Raw genomic sequence first — 21821 nt, 5'->3', positions numbered from 1 at the left:
GGCGTTCCAGGTAAATTATTTCTACGAAAGTGAAAAAGATGACCCAAATTAAAAATTACTGCTTACCCATAATTCAAACACCCTGAGATAATATCCCCATTAGCAATCTGTTATATTTACTTCCAGCTTATTATGCCATTGCATATGCACCTTGCCATATATCATTAATTCAAAACATAATTTGTATTCGTGCACATACGCTTTTAGAAATATCTATAGATTTCTATGAATATGAATCTTAAAACTCTCTACGATCTAAGTTCTTTATATTTTAGTAACATTCATCTTCACTTGAAATTATATTCCTTTCCATAGCAACAAATATACGTCAATAGCAAGTTAAACAGCAGCACCAAATTCAAACACATCATTTGCCATCATCTGGATAGACAGTGATTTATCCCCTCAATGCTCATTGCTGGACATTTAGATGTTTTCCACTGTTATTCATACTGCTGTGATAGGCATCCTCATGGGTAAATCTTTTAATCCTTTCTGCAAACTTTCCTGGGATAAAAGTAGAATTGCTGGGGATATGAGCATATGCGCTTTGAAGGTCACATACACACAAGGCTAAATTGTCCTCTGGAAAGCTGTAAAGATAGTGATTTTTGGATGTGTTGTGTACTTTTAATTGTGTTAATATCAGGTAGTATTGGTAAATGTCCTGACAACCAGGACTCCCTCATTCCATAGCAATTATTACCACTGGCTTATTATAATTGTGCTTAAACAAATGGTCCCAGTGAAAATGGTTTCCTGAGACTCCACTGAAATGCTGACATAATTGCAGGGATTGAGGCACGGATCTTGTCCTGCTCAAGTTTTATGTCAGATCAAGGGGACAACTTGACTTTGCTGCTATGAATTGTTCAGCACCAACACCAGTCCATACAAATTCTCTTTTAGAGGCAACTCTCAATAGAGGCAAGATTTGGGGTCATATTTGGACAGTATCATATTTGCTTCCCGGGTGTGGGGGGGTGAAACTTGAGACATTTAAGAGAGTGATGTGTACGTAACTGTGACTTCAAGCAGCATCTCAACTGCGTATTTTCAAATTATCTGGCAGGGAAATTTGAGTGTGTTTGGTTTTATCTTTGTAAGTATTTTTAATTCACAATATGCTTTAAGAAAGTTACTTTGGTCCTGCAAGGAAGAGTTAATGAGGTGCTCAGAAAAAGAGAAGGATTAGGAAAAGGTAACCTTGACTTCAAATGTTTGATTTCAACATGACCAATCTCATTGTTTTCACTGCAAAATGCACCAAGATGGATGTCATTTGATGTTGGTCACCCAAGAGAGGAAGGAAAGGGAATGGAAAAGAGGACAAGTTAAAATAATTCTTGATCTATTGACTGCCTTGGCACACCCAAGGAAGGACATATTTCAGATAGAAATCTTATGGTTGTAGGTAACAGAAAATCCAGTTCAAGCTGGCTTAAATAATAAGAGAGAAGTTCATGAAAAGTCTAGAGATGCTTGATTAGTTCAACAAGGCACCACGGGACAAGTTTTTCTTTGACTCTCTTCTCTGCCTTCCCCCACATCTTCATCTGGAGGCTGGCAACCCTCATGGGCACAAAATGGCTGCCAGCAACTCCCAGGGATATCTGCTTCTCCAATTATAGTCAATGAGGAAAGAAGACTTCTCTGACTGTGGTTCCTCTAAAGATCTAGGAATCATGCTTTCTAAAAACCCCTGGCAAATGCTTGCTTGCATCTTATTTGCCCAAACAACATCATAAGACCATTCCTAAACCACTCACTGTGATGGGAGATGGGCTGCACTGTTTGACTGCAGTCACTCAGAACAACCCAGCCGTTGGTCCCATGACTATCCACCATGGTGCAAGTGCCCCCAGGGGAGAGGAGCAAATGGTCTAATGAGGGAACTAGTATCAAGGCGGAGGCTGAAGAGATCCTGGGGTGTGAGGAAAGCAAATGTCCATCATGTAGAAGTTCTAGAAAGTACTCCTGGAGATCCTTACCTGCTTCCTTGGGGGTCTGTCGCCGCCCCCACTTCACCCATCCCTCAAGGTCCAAACTGACAGGTGTGTCATTAATTTTCAGCCAAGGGGTTGAAACACCTGGGAGTATTAAGATATATTACCTGTAATTCATGGTTAAGAATACCCACGGAGATAAAGTTGATACATGATCCCACTGTTTCGTATCTAGTTGAGCTTATTTGAGGCTATCCTGGATGCTTTTTTGGTACCTTAGAGTCGAAGAGAAGAGAGGCATGACTAGTATTTGGGGGGATTGCCAGAGACTCTCCATCCCCCCCCCTTTTTTTTTAAAGATTTTATTTATTTATATATTTGGAGAGAGAGAACATGCACAAGTGAACGGGCAGAGGGGCAGAGAGAAAGAGAGGGAGAGAGAGAATCTCAAGCAGATTCTGTACTGAGTGCAGAGCCTGACAGGGGCTCGATCTCACACCCTATATCATGATCCGAACCAAAATCAGGAGTCAGATCCTTAACCTACTGAGTCACCCAGGTGCCCCGACACTCTCCATTCTTCATCTATCCGCCTGGCACAGGACGTGTGCTGGGCGACCCAGGAGAAAAGCAGCTGGGGATCAGGCAGGCCAGAAACAGTCCCTTCGCCCCGGCTCCAGATGCCCACTCTCCACCGCGCCACACTGCCGCACACGCCAGCCGCCTCCCACGCAGCCGCGCCCCTCCCCTTCCACGTTCCATGTAAAATCCCCCGAGCAGCAGACATCACCGCCCAGTTTCATTTCCAGAGAAAGCGGGTGATGAGAGCTGCTGGGTGATGAGAGCCTGCCCCCAGGCGTCAAGTGCCACACTGTGATTTCCGTCGGGTGAGCACACCGCCGGTCCTCACTCTGCTGTTGGGAAAACTCTCCACACAGCCCTACCAGTCGGCCTTTGCCAAACTTCACTTGGTCACTGAAAGGTTTTTTGTAATCTTTTCTCTTTGTTTATCACATAGCCAACTAATGCTCGTTGCAGAGCACTAGGAATTTCACATAAGCTTAGGAAAAGTAAAATAAGATTCGCCATAATCGCACCCTCAGAGAGACTCCCTTCATTGGTGTGTGTGGGGGGGGGGGTAATGGCTTTTCGCATCTTTGGAGATATGCACATGCACACAGATCATTTAAAAAAAAAAAAAAGCAGAATTTTGTGATACATTGCAACATGACTTCCCGCTCGAAGAACTCAGACATCTCCGTATGACAGTAAATACATTCCCATCACTGTATTGTCACCCCACTTAATTGCTGCATACTATTCCACTGTTTACATGCACCATAATTATTTAGCCTGTCTTCTGTTGGGAAGACATATGGGTGGCTTCCAAGAGTTTGCTCTCACAAGCAGCCTCCCGGTGAGCAATTCTGTTGATGGATCTCCGGGTCCACGCAGGGATATTCCCATAGGATGCCCGGCAGCAGAAGGATCGTTAGATCGGGAGGCAAGCACGCCATCGCAGCATTTAGTATGCACGGACGAATCGCCCTTCACAAAAGTCACTGCAATGCATTCTCCCACCAGCTTCCTCTGAAAGCACCCATTTCCCCATAATTTCTTGAGATTTCCTTTGATTAAAAAAAAATTAGTACTGCTGGAATTCATCTCAAGACAGGGTAATCCAGATAATGGTCTTATTATTGTTTCGCAGAGCCAGGGCTGAGAAAAGTGGCTTTTATATTAGAATACAGTTAATTTAACTCTCTTCTTTACATTGACCTGGTATCAACCTCTGAGTAATGAATTTAAGTCTTGTGAGGTCTCCCTCATGGCGAGGCAAGGCAAGGCAAATGAATAGTGGAGAGGGAGGGAAAAACCATGAACCACCACCTGGATAATTTACTCCTTAAGCCCTGCTTGGGGATGGCGAGGGGGAAAAAGTGCCTGGGCATATCTACATTGACAAGATTCGGCTTTCCAAATCGGCTGCCTATGCCACCAACAACGATTATTTTTTTTACATGATTGTTAAACGTTTTTATTTTTTTACTATGTTCATTTAGCCAGCATACAGTGAGTACATCGTAAGTTTCTGATGTAATGTTCAACGATTCATTAGTTGCATATAACACCCAGTGCTCATCACAGCATATAAGGAGTAGAGCAGAGGACCACAGGGGAAAGGAGGGAAAATTGGGTGGGCAGAAATCAGAGCAGGGAGACAAACCATGAAAGACTCTGGACTCCGGGAAACAAACTGAGAGTTACAGAAGGGAGGGGGCCGGGGGGATGGGGTAACCGGGTGATGGGTATCAAGGAGCGCATGTGTTGTGACCAACAACGACTACTAACATTTAGTTCTTCGCTTTATTTTGAGTATGATGCTAATGAGAGCCTCCATTTATCAGATGCTTGCTATGAGTCAGGAATGTGGCAATGAATTTACTTGTCACAACAACGTAAAAATTACTCCTCCATTCTGTGGAAGAAACTGAGGCCCAGAGAGGTCGAGTAATTTGTCCGAGATCACACAGCCAGCCACAAGACAGAACCAGGGTCAGAGCTCGGGTCTGTCTCCAAAGCCCTTGCTAGTTCCACTGTGTACGTGGCCCCTCTTGGTGTAGAGAAGGTCACTGTGCCACCCAGCACCCCTTCAACCTGGTCAGAGATCTCAGATGAACGCACGGGCTTCCTGAAGCCCGGCTCTGTTTGTAAGGGTTATACTAACACTTTTATCTTTCACTTCTTGCCTTCCCATCAGGTGCCAGACAAGCCAATGAGGAGCATCAAGTATATGGACAAAGAAATAATAAACCTCAAAAAAGACCTTGCACGAAGCCGGTGAGTGAGGCCATCAGGGAATAACGGGGGTGGGGGGGTGGGGGGGTGGTGTCCTTCCAAGTTCTTGCTGAGCCCCAAGCCTAAATGTTCAGCAGAAGACTTGCAGGAGAATAGCCCTCGGCTGGAATTTTTGGGGAGTGCCTACACTGGGCTGATGGCTGCACCCCTGCTCAGGTCAGTCCCTGCCTAGAATTTCCTTCTGCTTTCCTTCCTGGACCTGAATCCAACTCAGGAGAGGTCCCAGTGCTCCAGAAAAATCTCTCCTTTTTACTTTAGGCCACAGCATGGTAGCCCAGAGTCAGACAACCTTCCTGAGTGTCTGTGTTCTCGCCTGTAAAATTAATAGAATATGTGATCGCCAGAAGGTTCGGATGAAATAATGTATATAAAGCGCCCCCTTGCGTAGCCTTAAACACAGAGCCGTCCCTTTCCATCGCCTGCCCTCCGCCACCGCACTGCCCAGCCCCTTCCTGTACTGACAGTGTGGACCAGCCGAGGTCCAGGACCGTATCTTCATCATCTCTGGGTGGTGAGCTGAGCTCTTTCACTCTCTCGCCCCTTAACTCTGTTCTGGGACCTAGAATGTTCCAAGGTGGGGACATACATGGGACTGTTGGCAAAGCACTTGGAGACAGAGTAAGGGACAGAGACTCTCACAAGGATGTGTGAAGAGGGGGTCATACAGGCATAGTGGACGGCCCGTCTCTCTTACTTGTCTCCCATTCTGAGCCAGACCACAGACAGTCAGGGTGACACATTTCCTTGTTTCATCTCCCTCCTCTGAAAACGTCGGTCTCCACTGCCCGCCTGCGTCTCCACACTTTCCCCAGTGTGCAGCACAGCCTACGGGACTGGATGGCTGAGCCCGGCAGGAGGCTGGCAGTGTGGGCATGGACGGTGGGAAGGAGGAATGGCACGAAGGGACAAAGGCAGGTATCGCCACTCTCTGCACAGCAGAAAAGGAATGCGAGTTGTGCATGGGATTTCAAATTTTTGAGCAGCCACACTGTTTTTAAAAAAGCAAAAAGAAACAGGCGATAGTCCTTGTAATACCGTATTCTATTTGCCCCAAGATAGCCAAGGCGTTCTCATTTCTCATGCTGTCGATATAAAAAATATTAATGAACTACTATATTCCATTTTTCATACAAGAAGAAAAGTGACAAAATGATGAAAAGAGAGAAGTGATGAATTTATGTGTAGGGCCATGTCCGTTTGAACCCCACAAATTCCAAGCACTCCGTGGTTGTTTCAGAATAAATTGTGTTGCCCCCCCCACCCCAATTCATATGTTGCAGCCCTAACCCCCAATGACTGTATTTGGAGACAAGATCACTAAAGAGGTAATTAGGTTAAGTGGGGTCACAGAGATGGGCTCCTCATTCGTCCTTACTAGAAGAGGAAGGGATATCAGGAAAGTAGTGTCCACAACCCAAGGAAGAAGCCCTCAGGAGAAACCAATCCTACCGACACCTTGATCTTGAGTTTCCAGGCTCCAAAACAGAAAAAATAAATGTCTGTTTTTAACGTCCCTCAGTCCGTGACATTCTATGATGACAGCCCAAGCAGACTCACTGAACAGTCGATGTTGAGATAATCCTGCAGAGAATGTCACCAGCTCAAGAGCTGATGGACCCCAGTCTCAGACCTCACGGGGAGTGGAGCTCAAGGACAGCATATGAATGAACTTGGGCCTCAGAATTGAGGGCTGAGATCCACAAGGACTCGTCTGTTAGTGGTGGACATATTGGCCTCTACGGTGTTTGAACCCAGGCTAGAGGGCTTTTGAGACTGATGCCTTGGGAAACTTGGGGCCCCAAGGGAATGGTGAGAGGTAGCGTCAGGAAGTCAAGAGTCACCTGAATGGGGAGAGCATCTGTGACAGGCAGCAAAGAAAGAGAATCACATACAGAGGATAAGCGCCTCAGCAGGGATCTGGACTCTGACCCACGGTCACGACTGGAGGATATTTAGGCTCCAGAAGGAATCGGGCAATGCAGCACCGAATTTGGATCAGAAGCAAGGTTCGAAATACAGAACCACCGTACGTCATGGGTGTCAATGAATCCTGGCCATACAACCATTATGACCGGGTTGGTTCTTACCAGCTAATTATGATCAGCCTTAATGTAGATGATTCTAACCCAAACCACCAGCTGCAAGTGCCTACCAGTATCTGAGAAATGACAGTTTCTACAATCATCTGTATCCTGTAGACAGACAGTTGATCACTAAAGGTACCACCAGATGGCTTGATCTATGTAAGTTCCAGCTACTGAGACTTGATCCAGACCAAGAAGGACCACAAGCCGTGTCGAGCCAGCTTGTAACCCAAACAGGGCGCTAAGTGTTCAGGAAATTTGCAAACCCGTTATTAAACACAGCTATGGTTAAAAATTATATAAACTTACAATTAAATACATCATATTAAAACAAAGGTCACGAAGACCCCCAAACCCATCACTTCCTGATGGTTCTGTACATTTCACTGCTACGTGTACTCCTGACGTTATTTCTGGCTACGGCACCGGTGGGCGCGCCGCGTAACAAGAAATCCTGTAAATGATTTCCCAGCTCCGTGTTTACGGACATCACATTGGAGGCTCAGAATCAGCCCCCGGGGAAATACTGATGGCACAGAAATCCACAAACGCCACAAATCAGGGCTTATTTGTCCCCCCTCACCCAGAGAGAGGATCCTTAAGTATCCCTGGGGACATGTCCCCCGAAAATGACCCGGGTTGAATTTTCTATTAATCCAGCACCATATAGGGGTTTCGTCAAAAGGTGATGAAGACAGTGGCTTTCCTGCCACACTTGAACTGGCAAGCTGAGCCTGTCACTCCAGCCAGACACATTTACCACGGCTCTGAGACTCGCTAGGATTGAACGTCCTCATTGGACAGGCTTAGCCTGTCCACCTGCAGGACATGAAAGAGAATGGGGAAGAGGCCAGGCAGAAAAGCCACGAGCAAGAAAACGAGAAACGACAATAAAACGTTCCATCTGGCCACACTCCCAGATCCCACTGACATCTAAGGCAATAGCGTGCCCCCTTCAGTGGGAAACACCCTGCTTTGCTGGGGAAATCACCTCTCCGAGAGACACAAACCCAGCGTGCCCATCTCCCAGGACTAAATGAGGCGAATTATTAGCAAAGGAGATGTTGTCTTTTCCACTTACTGTGTTTCAGACCAGCTTCGCCTCCTATTAGATGTCAGCTCACCATGAACCAAACACCTTGACTACCTCTTAGATTTTATTTAATACTTCAGCCCTCTTATAATTCAGCTGCACCATCCCCAGTTTCATGGCCAGTTTAACATGACGCTAAAAAGAATAAAAGTCTAACTGCTTTCCTGCTCACCCGCTTCGCCAGACGTCTGTGGCACGAGGCAACACGCTAAGCGCTTACGTGCTGCATCCTAGTGGAAGTCGACAACCTGGAGCACCGGCCTGCACATGCCCCGTTCTTGGGTGACTCGCGCAGCCAATGGCATATCTTCTTCCAAAGCTGCTGGCGCTTTTTATTGTGAGAGTTTTAAGTAAAATAAACAACTCTGCAACTAACACGTTGACCTGAAGCCATGAGTTGCCCATGGCGAAGTTTAGTTGGGTATACAGGCAATAGCAAATAAATGGTGATAAATCACCCCCCTCCCCATGAGCCCCTGCAGACCCCAGCAGGGCACAGATTACAAAAGTGTTTTTGAGGCTTGAGATGCTGTTTTCTAGCTGCACTTGGCAGACGGCTGAAGCAAGGCAGTTAGAAATAACAAAGGTGGGGGTGCCTGGGTGGCTCAGTAGGTTAAGGCCTCTGCCTTCAGCTCAAGTCATGATCCCGGGGTCCTGGGATCAAGCCCCGCAATGGGCTCTCTGCTCAGCGGGGAGCCTGCTTCCTCCTCTCTCTCTGCCTGCCTCTCTGCCTACTTGTGATCTCTGTCTGTCAAATAAATAAATAAAATCTTAAAAAAAAAAAAAGAAAGAACAAAGGTAGAATTTTGGCAAAGGAAGAAACTTTTTTTTTTGTATGAGGTCAGGCACTTCTTGGTTCCTCCTTAGTTTTCTGTGCTCATTTTCTTCAACAAATATTGAATATCAGGTACTTCCAGATGTAGCCAGACATCACCGCATACACTGGAGTCATGGCAGTGAACGCAACGGTCAAAATTCCTGTCCTCGGTGAATAAGGGGCAATGATGTGCCTTAAAATGGGGCAAGGACAACAAACAAGTTATCAAGTGCTTAAACAGGATTTGGGGGTGTGTTGGCTATATATTATGAGAATATAAAACAAGGTGTTGGGGCGCCTAGGTTGTTCAGTGGGTTAAGCCTCTGCCTTCGGTTCAGGTCATGATCTCAGGGTCCTGGGATCGAGCCCCGCATCGGGTTCTCTGCTCAGCGGAGAGCCTGCTTCCCCCTCTCTCTCTGCCTGCCTCTCTGTCTACTTGTGATCTCTATCAAATAAATGTACAAAATCTTAAAACAACAACAACAACAAGATGTTGGCATAGCATGGCGATGGAGAGAAAGCTTCTACTTGAGCGAGAGTGAGCAGAGGAGGCTGTTCTGTAAAGGAGGTCTTGGGCTGACATCTGAATGGTGAGAGAGAGAGAAAGAACCATCCCCATAAAGATACAGGAGGCAGAGAGGTAGAAGACCACGGGTGGATTCCAGACGACAGTAAGGGGATGTGTGCCAAGGCTGGCACAAGCTGGAAGTGTTGGAGAAGCAGAGAGAAATCCAGAGGGGCCGGAGCTGAGTGAGAGAGGGTGAGAGAAGCAGTGAATGACCTTGGAGAGATGGGCCTCGGGCTTCATACATAGGCCATGGTGAGCATTTGAGTCTTGGCCTAAATGTAATGAGAACCCACTGAACGGCCCTGAACAAGAGAAGATTATGATCTGATTATATATTTATTTATTATTTTTTTGAAAAGATTTTATATATCTATTTGACAGACAGAGATCACAAGTAGGCCGAGAGGCAGGCAGAGAGAGAGGAGGAAACAGGCTCCCTGCTGAGCAGAGAGCCCGATGTGGGGCTCGATCCCAGGACCCTGAGATCCTGACCTGAGCTGAAGGCAGAGGCTTCAACCCACTGAGCCACCCAGGCGCCCCTATGATCTGATGTTTCAGAAAACATTCCATCCACTACGTAGGGCCCAGCTGAAGGGTTGTAAGAGTTGACAATGGCCTGGCAGACAAATAGCAGTGAACTGGAGGGAAGTAGATGGATTCAGGATTTATTTGGAGCCACGGGACTGGATAATGGATCAGATGTGAGCGACAAAGGAAGAGCTGGGTCAAGGTGTTCCAATGACTTGTTTACATCTCTGCCTCCCTCACTAGGATGTAAGATCTATCATAGTCTACACTATACACGTCTGCTGTCATGGTCCCCAAGTAAAGGTTTGTTGATGGGATGAATTAATTCTTTATGAGCTGACAGTGTTCAATAAGGGACATTCATTTTGAGATATGGTTTGCGTCTGAGTTGGTAGGTACAGTAAGTCACCCAACTTTTTTTTTTTTTTCCTGAAACAAGAAGAGATGAGACTAATAATTTAATTGAAAGTTAGATCCAGGATGATAGCTCTGTGGCTGACATACCCCCACTTCTCTCTCCTGTGTCCAAGGCAGACATCGCTAGTGGATCACAGCATTCTTCATTTGAGCCCAGATTTGGTTTTGAAAATCCTTGCAACCCAGCACCCCAGACAAGCAGCCCTACTGATTAGCGTTGCTACCCAGAACGTAATTTATTTGTCATCTCTAAACTAAAAGATTCAAAAGGAGGCTTTGGTGTCTATAATGACACCTTGTTGATTCGATTTGAGGGTTGGCACAGAAGAGACCAACAGGAGGAACAGACCTCACTCAAATCCCTTATGGATGAGGCTGATTTTTTTTTTAAAGATTTTATTTATTTATTTGAGAGAGAGACAGTGAGAGAGAACATGAGAGGGGAGAAAGTCAAAGGGAAAATCAGACTCTCCAAGGAGCAGGGAGCCCGATGTGGGACTTGATCCCAGGACTCTGGGATCATGACCTGAGCTGAAGGCAGTCGCTTAACCAACTGAGCCACCCAGGCACCCTGAGGCTGATTTTTAATCTGGGAATCTAAATAGTTTGAAGAATTATTGTTGACCTCAGACGTCCACTGACGGCTCTCAGTAACTTTGGCATCTCACCATTCAACACCCAGGACTTCCATGTCCAGAACCTGGAACTCAGAACTTCTTTGTTTAGAAGTTCTGATTCTTCCCCCGACCCCTCCCCCTGACTTGAGACTTACCTCAAAGCCCCAGAATTATTCAAGATCATGGATTTATATGCAGGTCAATGTCTTGGATATAGGCAAAGTTAAGGCTTCTGAACTGCACCTCATGAATCATTCAAAGAAGACCTTAGTCCTCCCCACCATGTCCCCTCACCCCCACACCCTGCAGCCAGCGCGTGGATATTAGTGAGTCCCCGACTTGTTCCATAAAGGCAAGCACTTGGCCCCGCGTCCTTAGGCCAGAACTGATAAAAGAAAAAAAAAAAAAAAAGGCCGCATACCCAACGGGTAGGTCACTGCTGTGGGCTGGAGGAACCTGGCTCAAGTTAATTGCATTTTTATCATCTTGAATGTGACCCAGAGGCCCTGCCCATTTTTTTCTCTGTTACTGATGTCTTCGTGTCTCTTTGACATGTCTAGTTAACCATAGTTCCAGGGCAAAATTTCTTTGCTTTTCTTGTGCTGTTCTCCACTGAGGGTAAATATCTTTTTAATTCTTTGTCTTGTGGCTAGGGCTACCTCAGAAGATCCCACATAAAAAAGAATTTGACTATAAGACCATGTTTTCAAATTTAAGTATCCAAATATCTTGAACCCTTGGTTACATAAAGGTTTGCACAAAACCTTGTTTTCTGAAATTATTTCCCTGATGGCTGGCGAGGTGCTCAGTCTTCTAGCTAGGCTTGGAGGGCTTACAATCAGTAAGATCAATTACAATAATACAATCAGAAAATCCATCGGCTTTGGAGTCAGTGGTGGGTTCAAATCCCAGCTCTACCAATTATTAGCTAAGTGGCCATGAATACATCAATTCATTTTTCTAGACCTCGGTTGCTTTACCTGTGGTATGGGGTACAGAGCTAACAAGACCTACTTCACCCTGGTGCTGGCGTTTGCGAGAGCAGATATGGGTGAGGAATGTCAGAATAAACCAGTAAAGGGTAGTCTTGGTTTTTCAGCTGGTTTTGTGAGATCATCGTAATACAGACCAAAAAAAATAAATAAATAAAAGACATCCCAGTCCTGTCTTCCTTGTCCACGGAGTGACCCTGCTCTGGTCATTTTACCTCCCCCAACCTCAATTTCTTATCTGTAGGATGAATCCATGCCTCCTTCCAAATATTTCTTTGATGAGGACAAAAGGAGACGACACGTATCAGATCTCCTGTTGTACTTCACTCCCTCCCTTTGCCCTCCTAATGCTCTAAGAACAGAGATGAGACCAGGGAATTCAAAGGCACCACATATAAGCCACGTCGTGATGAACAAACTGCCCAATTTCTCGGAGCCCCAGAGTGGGCATTGCATAAATACTTCCCCCCTCTCGCAGGGCTCCTGTGAGGATTAAATGAGTTCATACATGGGAAGCACTTAGAACAGTGCCTGTCACTTACCCATGGTAAGTGCTTGATAAACGGTAGCAGTATATGTTACATCACCCATGTACCCTGAATAACTGTAACTGCCCAATTTCTCAGAGCCCCAGAGTGGGCATTGCATATGTTATAATACGATCATGATCTCATGGATTCCTCCCAGTCCCCAGTCAGGGGGCTCCAGGCCTAGCTCAGCATGACATGAGGAACATCACACCCAAACCCAGGTTCTGAACCTTGGAGGGTCGGGTTTTAGGGAGAGCTGGAGCAAATATGATTGGGGGTGAGGGGAGTCAAGATGGACAGTTCATAAGTGGAGACTGCAAATTAGCGGTTAGTACTGGATTTCCATATTAATTTTAAATCTCTTCCTATGGGGATTGTTGAACAAGCCATTACTCTAATGGATGTAACCACAGGCTACATAATAAAGCACTCATCCACCACTTAGAGCAGACGCTGCATGCATTAAGCCCTGTAACTTTTTTGGAAATTTTTATTGAAATATGACATAATACAGGAAAGCACACAAATCATTAAGCCTCCAGCTCAACAGACTTTCACAAAGCGAACACGCCCAGGTTACCCACACCCACCTTAAGGAAAGGAACATTACCAAGGGCCCCCAGAAAGCCTCCTCGTGTCCCCTCCAGTCACTAACTACCCTACCCTGCCCCCCACAGTCACCATCCTGACTTCTAAGACGGAGATCAGCTGATCCTGTTTTGAACTTTACATGAAGGAAATTGTATATACTTGGCACTCTCACAGCATCTGGTTGCTTCCACTCAACATGATTCTGAGTTTTATCCCCACTGTCTCACAAAGAAATATGGATAGAGTCTGCGCGCGCTCTCTCTCTCAATTTCTATCTAGTTTCCATCCTGTGAAGATAGCACGGTGTATCCATTTCAGTGCTGATGGACACTTGGGTGGTTTCCACTTTGAGACTATTATGAACAGAGCTGCGACGAACATTCTTATACATGTGTTTCACTGAACAGGTGTATTTCTGGTGAGAATATACCTAAAAGTGGAATTGTGGGCTCACAGAGCTGGCATATGGTCAGCTTTAGAAGACACGTCCTAAATCCCAAGCCCTGTATTTTAAAGAACTTTAAAAAAATACACAAATAAGTCAATCCTGAAACACTAGAAAACACAAGCCAGTAGACATAAATAAGTAATAGAATCATGCACACACATGATTACATCACTGAAGAACGATTATTCATATTCTGGCCTATCCACTTCCAATATTTCTCTATATGGACATGTAATTTTTATAAGGGAAAAGAACCATTCCGCATATACCATTTGGTAACCTGATTTTTTATTTAGCAACAGATTATGAACAACTTCTAAGTCAACACATACACATGTCCAACTTCATTTTTTAAGCTTTTTAGTATGAAAATAAGCTTTTTAGTATAAAAATGTTTAAATAGCCATAAAGGCAGACAGAATAATATAATTAACCTCTAAGATCAATAGCCATCAACTCAAAGCCAATTTTTTTCATTTACATATCATCTTCCTTCATTATTCTGAAGTATTTGTTATTTTATCTGTAAATATTTAAATGACTATCTCAAGAAGGACTCTTTTTTTTTTTTTAAGATTTTATTTATTTATTTGACAGAGAGAGAGATCACAAGTAGGCAGAGAGGCAGGCAAAGAGAGAGGGGGAGGCAGGCTTCCTGCTGAGCAGAGAGCCCAATGTGGGGCTTGATCCCAGGACCCTGGGATCATGACCTGAGCCAAAGGCAGAGGCTTTAAACCCACTGAGCCACCCAGGCACCCTGAGAAGGACTCTTCTTTAAAACCACAACCACAATAACATCACTGCATCAAAAAAAAACAGCAATCATTCTTCAATATCAAATATCCACTCAAGCGTACCAACCATCTTAATGGCTGTATAATATTCCATTGTAAGAATATAGCATAATTTATCCAACCCATTTCCTGCTGCTGGACTTCGATGTTTTCCATTTGTTCCCATTATATAAACAATGCTGAGATGGATATATTCAGAATTAGATCATTGTTACTTTAGTTCCTTAGGATAAACTTTTTTTTTGACAGGCAGAGATCACAAGTAGGCAGGGAGGCAGGCAGATAGAGAGAGAGCTAGAAGCAGGATCCCTGCTGAGCAGAGAGCCCAATGCAGGGCTTGATCCCAGGACCCCGGGATCATGACCCGAGCCGAAAGCAGAGGCTTTTTTTTTTTTTTTTTTAAAGAGAGATCACGAGTAGGCAGAGAGGCAGGCGGGGGGGGGGGGGCGGGAAGCAGGCTCCCCGCTAAGCAGAGAGCCCGATGTGGGGCTCGATCCCAGGACCCTGAGACCATGACCTGAGCTGAAGGCGGAGGCTTTAACCCACTGAGCCACCCAGGCGCCCCCTTTAGGATAAACTCTTAAAGCATGCCAGCAGCTTTGAGGTTCTGGACCCTTCACAGAAGTCATTACACTTAGAATGTGTTGCTAAAAAGTAGCTAACTCGGGAATGTTTGATACATAATGAGCTCCTCTTAAGAAATGAGAGAGACGCAAGAACTACAGGGTGCGAGGGTGAAAATATGAGACCTGGCTCTGCCCGTTTTCCCTTTAGCATCGTCTCCAGCAGCCAATAACAGCAGTTTATGGAAAGCACAATGAAAACGTAAAGTATTCGTGAAATATGACCCCCCCTAAATTTACTGGCCACGTCCAGCTGAGCCACAGGCAGAGCCAGCCTGCATCAGTGAGGTCATTTCCCAGCCCCGGGATTCTTCACATAAAATACTTGTCCTACTTAGCACTTCCTGTAATCCCAGCCCCCACCTCCCGGAAGTGACGGTTCACATTAGATGAACCAGACTGTTTGTGCCCAGATGAGCCTATTCCCGGGGGCTATATTCCATTCACCCTTTGCGATGCAAGTGAAAACTTCCAATTTTCCGGAAACAGACTATAGCCTCCGACCACGTCTCTGCCTGGGTCTTTTCTCTTAGTGTTTATTGACATGCTGCAGTCATGATTTCACTTAAAAGTGAAAGAAGACAAAATTGCATTAAAAAGCCAGAAACAGGTTTGCCAAGCTCATTGCAGAACACCTGAACAGTGCTTGGGCGCAGCACTTGGGATGCTCGACCCAAAACCACGAGAGAGCCCACTGTGAGAAAAGTGACACTCTGTCATTCGTCCAACCCACAACCCACAGGAGCACAACACAATAACAATAATAAAAAATAGCAGGCAGCTTAAACCCTGTTATTCCAAAATTAATGCTTGTAAATATATTTCCACAGGTATTAATTTACTCATGACTCTATTCCAGAAGTGGATAAGAACAAGAAACATCTTTAAAACTGGTTTCCCGGGCACCCACCCTTCACCTGATCTAATGTACCGACAGATAGTTTAGGGCATCGTGACTTTTGGAGCCTGCGGAAATCCTGGCTCGGCCCCCGATAAGGTGTTTATATATGGGCAAGTGACCTAATCTTGGAGTCTCATTGACCTCATCTGTAAAATGAGGAGAATAATGAAATCTCCTTCCCAGGGCAGTTATGAAAATAAAATGAGTCAAAATGCACATGTCTGGCACTTGGATTGCTTAAGTGTTAAATACACAATACAACCAGAAAAGCCACTACTCCTGATGGCCAGTGTGTATCCCTCATCCAGACTGCCTGACCACTGTTTAGGTCAGACTTTCTGATCACCTGTGAGGGGACCCGGAAATGTCTCATTCCCGTCCGATTGGAAACCCAGGTGCTGGAGAGCATGCAACTTGTAAGAAATTAAGGATGCTATAGTTTGCTCTTAACCTTGAGAGAAAAAGAGCTACCTGGATCCCTTTTGGACACTGTTTTTAAAAGATTTTATTTATTTATTTGAGAGAGAGAGACAGTGAGAGAGAGCATGAGCGAGGAGAAGGTCAGAGGGAGAAGCAGACTCCCTATGGAGCTGGGAGCCCGATGCGGGACTCGATCCCGGGACTCCGGGATCATGACCTGAGCCGAAGGCAGTCGTCCAACCAACTGAGCCACCCAGGCGTCCCTTGGACACTGTTTTTAAGATAACATCGGTCAGCACATAGAAAGCACTTAGAATAGAGTCGCCACAGTAAGCGCTGGCTCTTATCGTTATTAGCGTTTTTCCTATTACTATTACTTTGATTGGAAGTGGAGTAAGCTGCTTGAATGAGTGGAAAGAGAAAAGGATGGATAACAACCGAACCAGCCTACGTCCCTCCTCCACACCCACAAATCCCATCCTCAAGAGCAAAATAAGTTACAATATCAGACCCTGTTTTGTAATACAAAAGAGGCTACAGATTTAAGTCCCACTTCTTTTATTTTTCCAGTTAGCCATCACAGGAGGTGTCTCAGGAAGTCAAGTGTCTGCTCTGGGAGCTTCACTTTTCCTCTTTGGGTTGTCTAACAAACAGAGATTTACTGGTTACCTCTGGATACCCAGAGGAGAAGCAAGCTAGGCTCACTGCATCCTCTGCTGCCATTGCTCTTTGCTACCACAAGGTGTCGTTGTAGAGAATGGGTCCTCCAATACTTCACAGACCATACTGGCCATTTGCTGACATCTCTCTGATCCCATCACCATAGCTCTCAAAACCCACCGGGTTTCATTAGACTCCTTGTCCCAATCAGTTTACCTACTCATGGCAGGTTACCTTTAGGGACTCTAAGATGCTCTATTCCTGTTCAATATGAAGGAACCTGCCCAAGTGTCTGACTAAAGCCATTTTCAGGCCCTTTTTTGGGAAAAAAAAATTTACAGAGAGAATACAATTTTTTCCCTATGGAGGAGCCCAGATATGTCATATAAATCATCTTCATAGATGGCCAAAGAGGTGAAGTGAAATGTTTCTCCAAAATCAAACCCCACCACAGCCACACCTTGTCATACACCACAAGATAAGGGGGGCTCCTTAGAAAATTACCCGGACTTCATCCTCTCAAAATTTCCCACAAAAAACAAGAACAAAGTCACCAAGAATGCTCACAGCAGCACTTTCCTGCCCTGAGCTGAAAAAATCCAGGACAGCCACATCAAACAGCCTGAGAAGTGTCTAATGATGTTCCAGCAAGTTCTCGCAGGGTGTGTCTAAGGCAGACAAAAAGTTTGAGGGTCAGGGATTTCTGAGTGTCTTGGTGCTGCTCTGTCAGTCCCATGGGGGCCGTTTAATGGCCTGGCCCTTCAGCACCTCTAACTGCGTGTTTAGCTTTAGGAATCATTCTGGGTCAGTTAGCTCCCAACAAGAGCTTCCTGGCAGCATATGGCTGCCAAATTGAAGAAATCAATCAGAACATTATTTTGCAAGATAATTCTCTCCCCCCTCATCTTTTTTGTTTGTTTGTTTTTGAGAGAGAAGGAGAGAGAGCACAAGCAGGGGAGGGGCAGAGAGAGAGACTCTTAAGCAGGCTGCACACTCAGCATGGAGGGCTGGATGCAGGGCTCGATCTCATGACCCTGAGATCATGACCTGAGTCAAAATCAAGAGTTGGGTGCTTAATTGACTGAGTCAGCCAGGCACCCCTTGCAAGATAATTCTTTAAATAAGAAGAGCTTTTGCAAAAGTCTATTCGATAAAGTAAGATCCAAACAACCACGTACAGCAGGACTCTGAATCCCCATCCCTGCCTTGAGACAGCCCAAAGTGCACGGTAACTGCAAAGCAACCCTTAGATCCTGTGGACTTTACCTGAAGGTCTACTTCAGGGAAGCTCAGGGACTCGCAGGGAGGCAGTATATGTTCAGAGCAGGTTCTGCCCCCTTGAACAATTCCAGGGGCACCATTCACAATGTGTGCTCTGGGGGGAATGGTGCCCCCAAAATACCATTTGTAGAATACAATGTTGATAATGCCCCTGGGGTTGTACAATTGAGCAGCTCTTTATTGGTAGTCATAGTTAAAAATAAGAGTTTAAAGAGCTCTCAGGGCTTGGGGGAGGAAGTATGTGTATGGATTGAAAGAGAGAGAGAGAGAGAGAATGAATCACAGAGCAGATTATTGGTAAAAGTGTCTCTGGTGGTTCACAGACTAGATACAGCCTTAAAAAGGCGTCTGTTCGGGCTCGTGTACCTTTACCTGCAATACCCTTGGAGGTCTTTGAGTTTGTACTTCCTGGGAGTGTTTGGCCTAGAAAAGTGAATAGGAAAAGGCCAGGTAAAACAGAGAGAGGGAGTAGGGGGAGGTAGAGAAAATATTATGCACATGGTCACCGTCAGGAGAGGACCTGGAAGGCTGGGTGACTACAGACATCCCTTACCAAGTTCCTGCTCTGTGTCAGGCACCAGACTATGACTTGAGGTCAGGTTGTCTCAAAGGTGAGGGGAAGATGAGAGATGACAGCTTAACTCTGGGGACCAAACAGTGACGGGAACAGCAGCACCCCTGCTGCACCACGCCTCAGACCCACGCCCTTGTCCTGCTTAGTGGAACAGCCGCTGTGAATTCCTGAGGAGTGTTCCCTGTCTCCAGCAAGTCAACCCCGCCATCCATCAGGCAGGAGAACTTGGGTCCAGAGATGACAGGCAGGTGGTCTTGTGCTTTATTCCATTGTCTGGGGTTTGTTTCGAATTATACGCCAGGAGGGCTCTGGAGATTGCTGGTGTGTTCTAGAAAAAGCTCTCTCTGCCTGCTAATGCATTTTTTATGTCCAGGCTGGCAGGTCCATGAAGAACCGTCATCCCATCCCATTTAGTCATTAAGCACAATGGATTACCTGTTGTGTGTTGTAGAGTCGGGTAGGGTTTGCATTCCTTGGGGGAAAAAAAAAAAAAAAGTCAACCAGTTTATCTCCGAACTGAAAGCAGACCGAACTCCCTCCAGAGGCTGTGCCCAGCTTCTGCCTTCTCGGCGCCTGTGTGCCAACAGGGCAGCAGGACAGCACAGCAGTCTAGACAGTCTAGACAGACCAGACCGAGACTGCCACCTTCTTGTAGGGCGACTTTAGGCCAGTGGCTTCCATTTCTGTGAGACTCAGTTTCCCCATCTTCAAAATGATAGTGCCGGCCTCGCAGGGCTACTGAAGGATGCGGTGCGCTAACACGGGTTAGGCTCAAGGACCCAGTATGACCCTCAGAAAGTGCTCTGGACCTCATGGCCGGCATTCCGGTGATTTGCCAAGCCTTGGTCCTCCCCAAGGTTCTGGCCCTCAAGGATATTTAACTTCTTCTGCCCTCCCCCTCCAAAAGCCATAATTTGCTTCTAAATGCGAGGAGCCCAACAGACAAGAAGGAAGGTGGGGAGGTGAGAGGAGCAGGACGAGGCACATTAGACTCCGGCACATGCACACTTACCCACATTCCCGAACTCCTAATGGCAGTTGCCTAGAAACGGAGCTGCGGTGGGCTTCTGCTCCCTTCCAGAAATCACCCTAATTGGGATGCATGTAGAACTGTTTGTTGACACTTGGCAGGTTTTTTTTTCTTCTTCTTCCAGAAGAGACGCAGTCCTCTCATGCAAATGCTCACCCACACTCATTAAAGAGTAGCCCTTGGTCAGGCACCTTTTAACCACACAGAAGCCGGTGGCGGGGGGCTGGGGGACAGCGTTGGTCCATGTCCTCTGACAAAACGGCCAGTTCAGGTCCCCCTCACCACATCTGCCTGTCAGGATGGGCACAGGGTCGGAGGCGACTTCCAGGGGCAGGACGGTGTGTGTGAGGGTACATGTGCGTGAGCGGCGAGGTCACAGGAAACTTGCCAAGTCCAGAAAACTCAATCAAGGGACGACATGTGCATACTGTGTCACCTGATATTAGATGCTAGAGGTGCCTGCCTTTTGGGGATTTAAATACCACTTGTAGTCATTTGGCATAGGTAGGTCGGAGACCACATTACAAGCTAAAGAAATAACTTTCCTGAGAGGCACACGAGGAGCCCGTTTCATTTGTTCACTTCTTAGAAAACAGCTATATTCTAGCTCCCAGTTGGAAAAAATATATATATTTCAAAGGCATCCATTTATCTCTTTCCTGTTTGGATGATTCAGCTTCTGCACAGATGGTTCCAAACGCATGCTCCGTCCAAGGTGAACGTGCACGGACCCCGTCAGACTATGGCTGTGGTGGGGGTTCGGTGCCAGAAAGCCGCCGTGTATTTAATTAGGTTCTGAAATGCAAGAATTTCAAGTGATTTAGTTATTCATGCAATCGATATTTTATGAGGATTTCCTTTGTGCTGGTTCTGGGGTGGGGGGAGAGAAGATTTAGAAATTGGCCCTGCCCTCGGGGAGCTCAGTCTGGTTGGTAGGGCGGGAAGAGGAAGCGCGTGGGCAGACAGGTCAGTCAGCAGCTCAGGGAGCCTAACACAGCCTGGGAAAAGCAGAGGTGACTTCTGGGGTGGGATGGGGTCACCTGAGCAAGTTCTGAAGGATAAAGTAAAATTAGCCATGTGAAGAAGAAGGAAAGAGCATTCCAGGCAGGGGGGCATATGAGCAAAGGCACTGAGGTGGAGAAGAGCATGGTCTTGCGGCTTGGTAAGGCTAGAGAGGCACTTGACAAGGAAGAAGCCAAGGAACTCGGACGAATCCAGCTCATGCAGAGCCACAGGGGGCTACCTTGGGAAGTCTGGAGATGATACGCAATATTGGGAAGGGCAGAGGTGGGGAAGAGGTCCCAGGCAGGGAGGCCAGTGAAGAGGGAGGGGCAGATATCCAGAGGAGACAAGATGGCAGCCGGATTTCAGAGAATGGCGACTGGGAGGGAAGACTTTGGTACTCAGTGCCACAGAGGGGTAGAGCCCTGAGACAGAGCAGTGAGGACAGAAGGGGCTCACTGGAGGACTTAGAACAGCAGAGCGGTGCACTTTTCACAAGGTGCCCATCCTCACATCAACGAAGTTGGGTCTGTGCTCCAGGGAGGACCAAAATGGCAGAGGAGCAGAGCTAAGAAGCAAAAACATTTTGGTCCTGCTGAGATTTTCAAACATCCAGCCCCCAGCTAAACAGATCCTGCGTTGTGGCTCTTCGAGTGATGCCTGAGGTGACAGAGGGTTTAGACACGCTGCATTGGATGACTGGGAATCCAGAGACCCCATTATGGGCTTGGCTCTGCCTCGGACTTCCTCTCTGGGCCTGTTTCCTCATTTGCGAATCAAGGGTTTGGAGCTTCCCCAGCGGTCTTCTCACCTCCAGAATGCTCAGTCCAGCTTCTGACTCGGGGTAGAAGAATAATTCCCAAGGTCAAGCTGCAGACACTGGGAGTTAGGGTGGTTGGGGAAGTGATGGGGGAGTTCTGGCGCCAGACACCAACTAGAATGCAAATTCTCTGAAGACAAAGGCCAAATAGCTTGATTCTGGCATCCTTCCTCAGCCCCACATGGCACCTTGTATACCGTCCATGTCCAAGAAGGATATCAGGAAG

The 21821-nt window shown here is 46.4% G+C and overlaps 1 protein-coding gene across 3 annotated transcripts in view; it reads left to right on the top strand.

Annotated features, from left to right (window-relative positions):
- The window catches only part of CCDC60 (coiled-coil domain containing 60), a 164947-nt gene that overhangs the window by 67242 nt on the left and 75884 nt on the right, over nt 1-21821 (top strand). For all 3 annotated transcript variants that reach the window (XR_014302953.1, XM_082699779.1, XM_082699778.1), the window contains exon 2: nt 4708-4787. Coding sequence is in view for 2 of the 3 variants with exons in the window: in XM_082699779.1 (XP_082555905.1) it covers nt 4708-4787 (80 nt within the window). In the remaining variant the exon portion in view is untranslated. The remainder of the gene's footprint in view (nt 1-4707; nt 4788-21821) is intronic.

The sequence above is a fragment of the Mustela nivalis genome (assembly GCF_964662115.1).
Source record: "Mustela nivalis genome assembly, chromosome: 14".
In the NCBI taxonomy this organism is placed as follows: domain Eukaryota; kingdom Metazoa; phylum Chordata; class Mammalia; order Carnivora; family Mustelidae; genus Mustela; species Mustela nivalis.
This window is presented reverse-complemented; position numbering and strand designations above follow the sequence as displayed.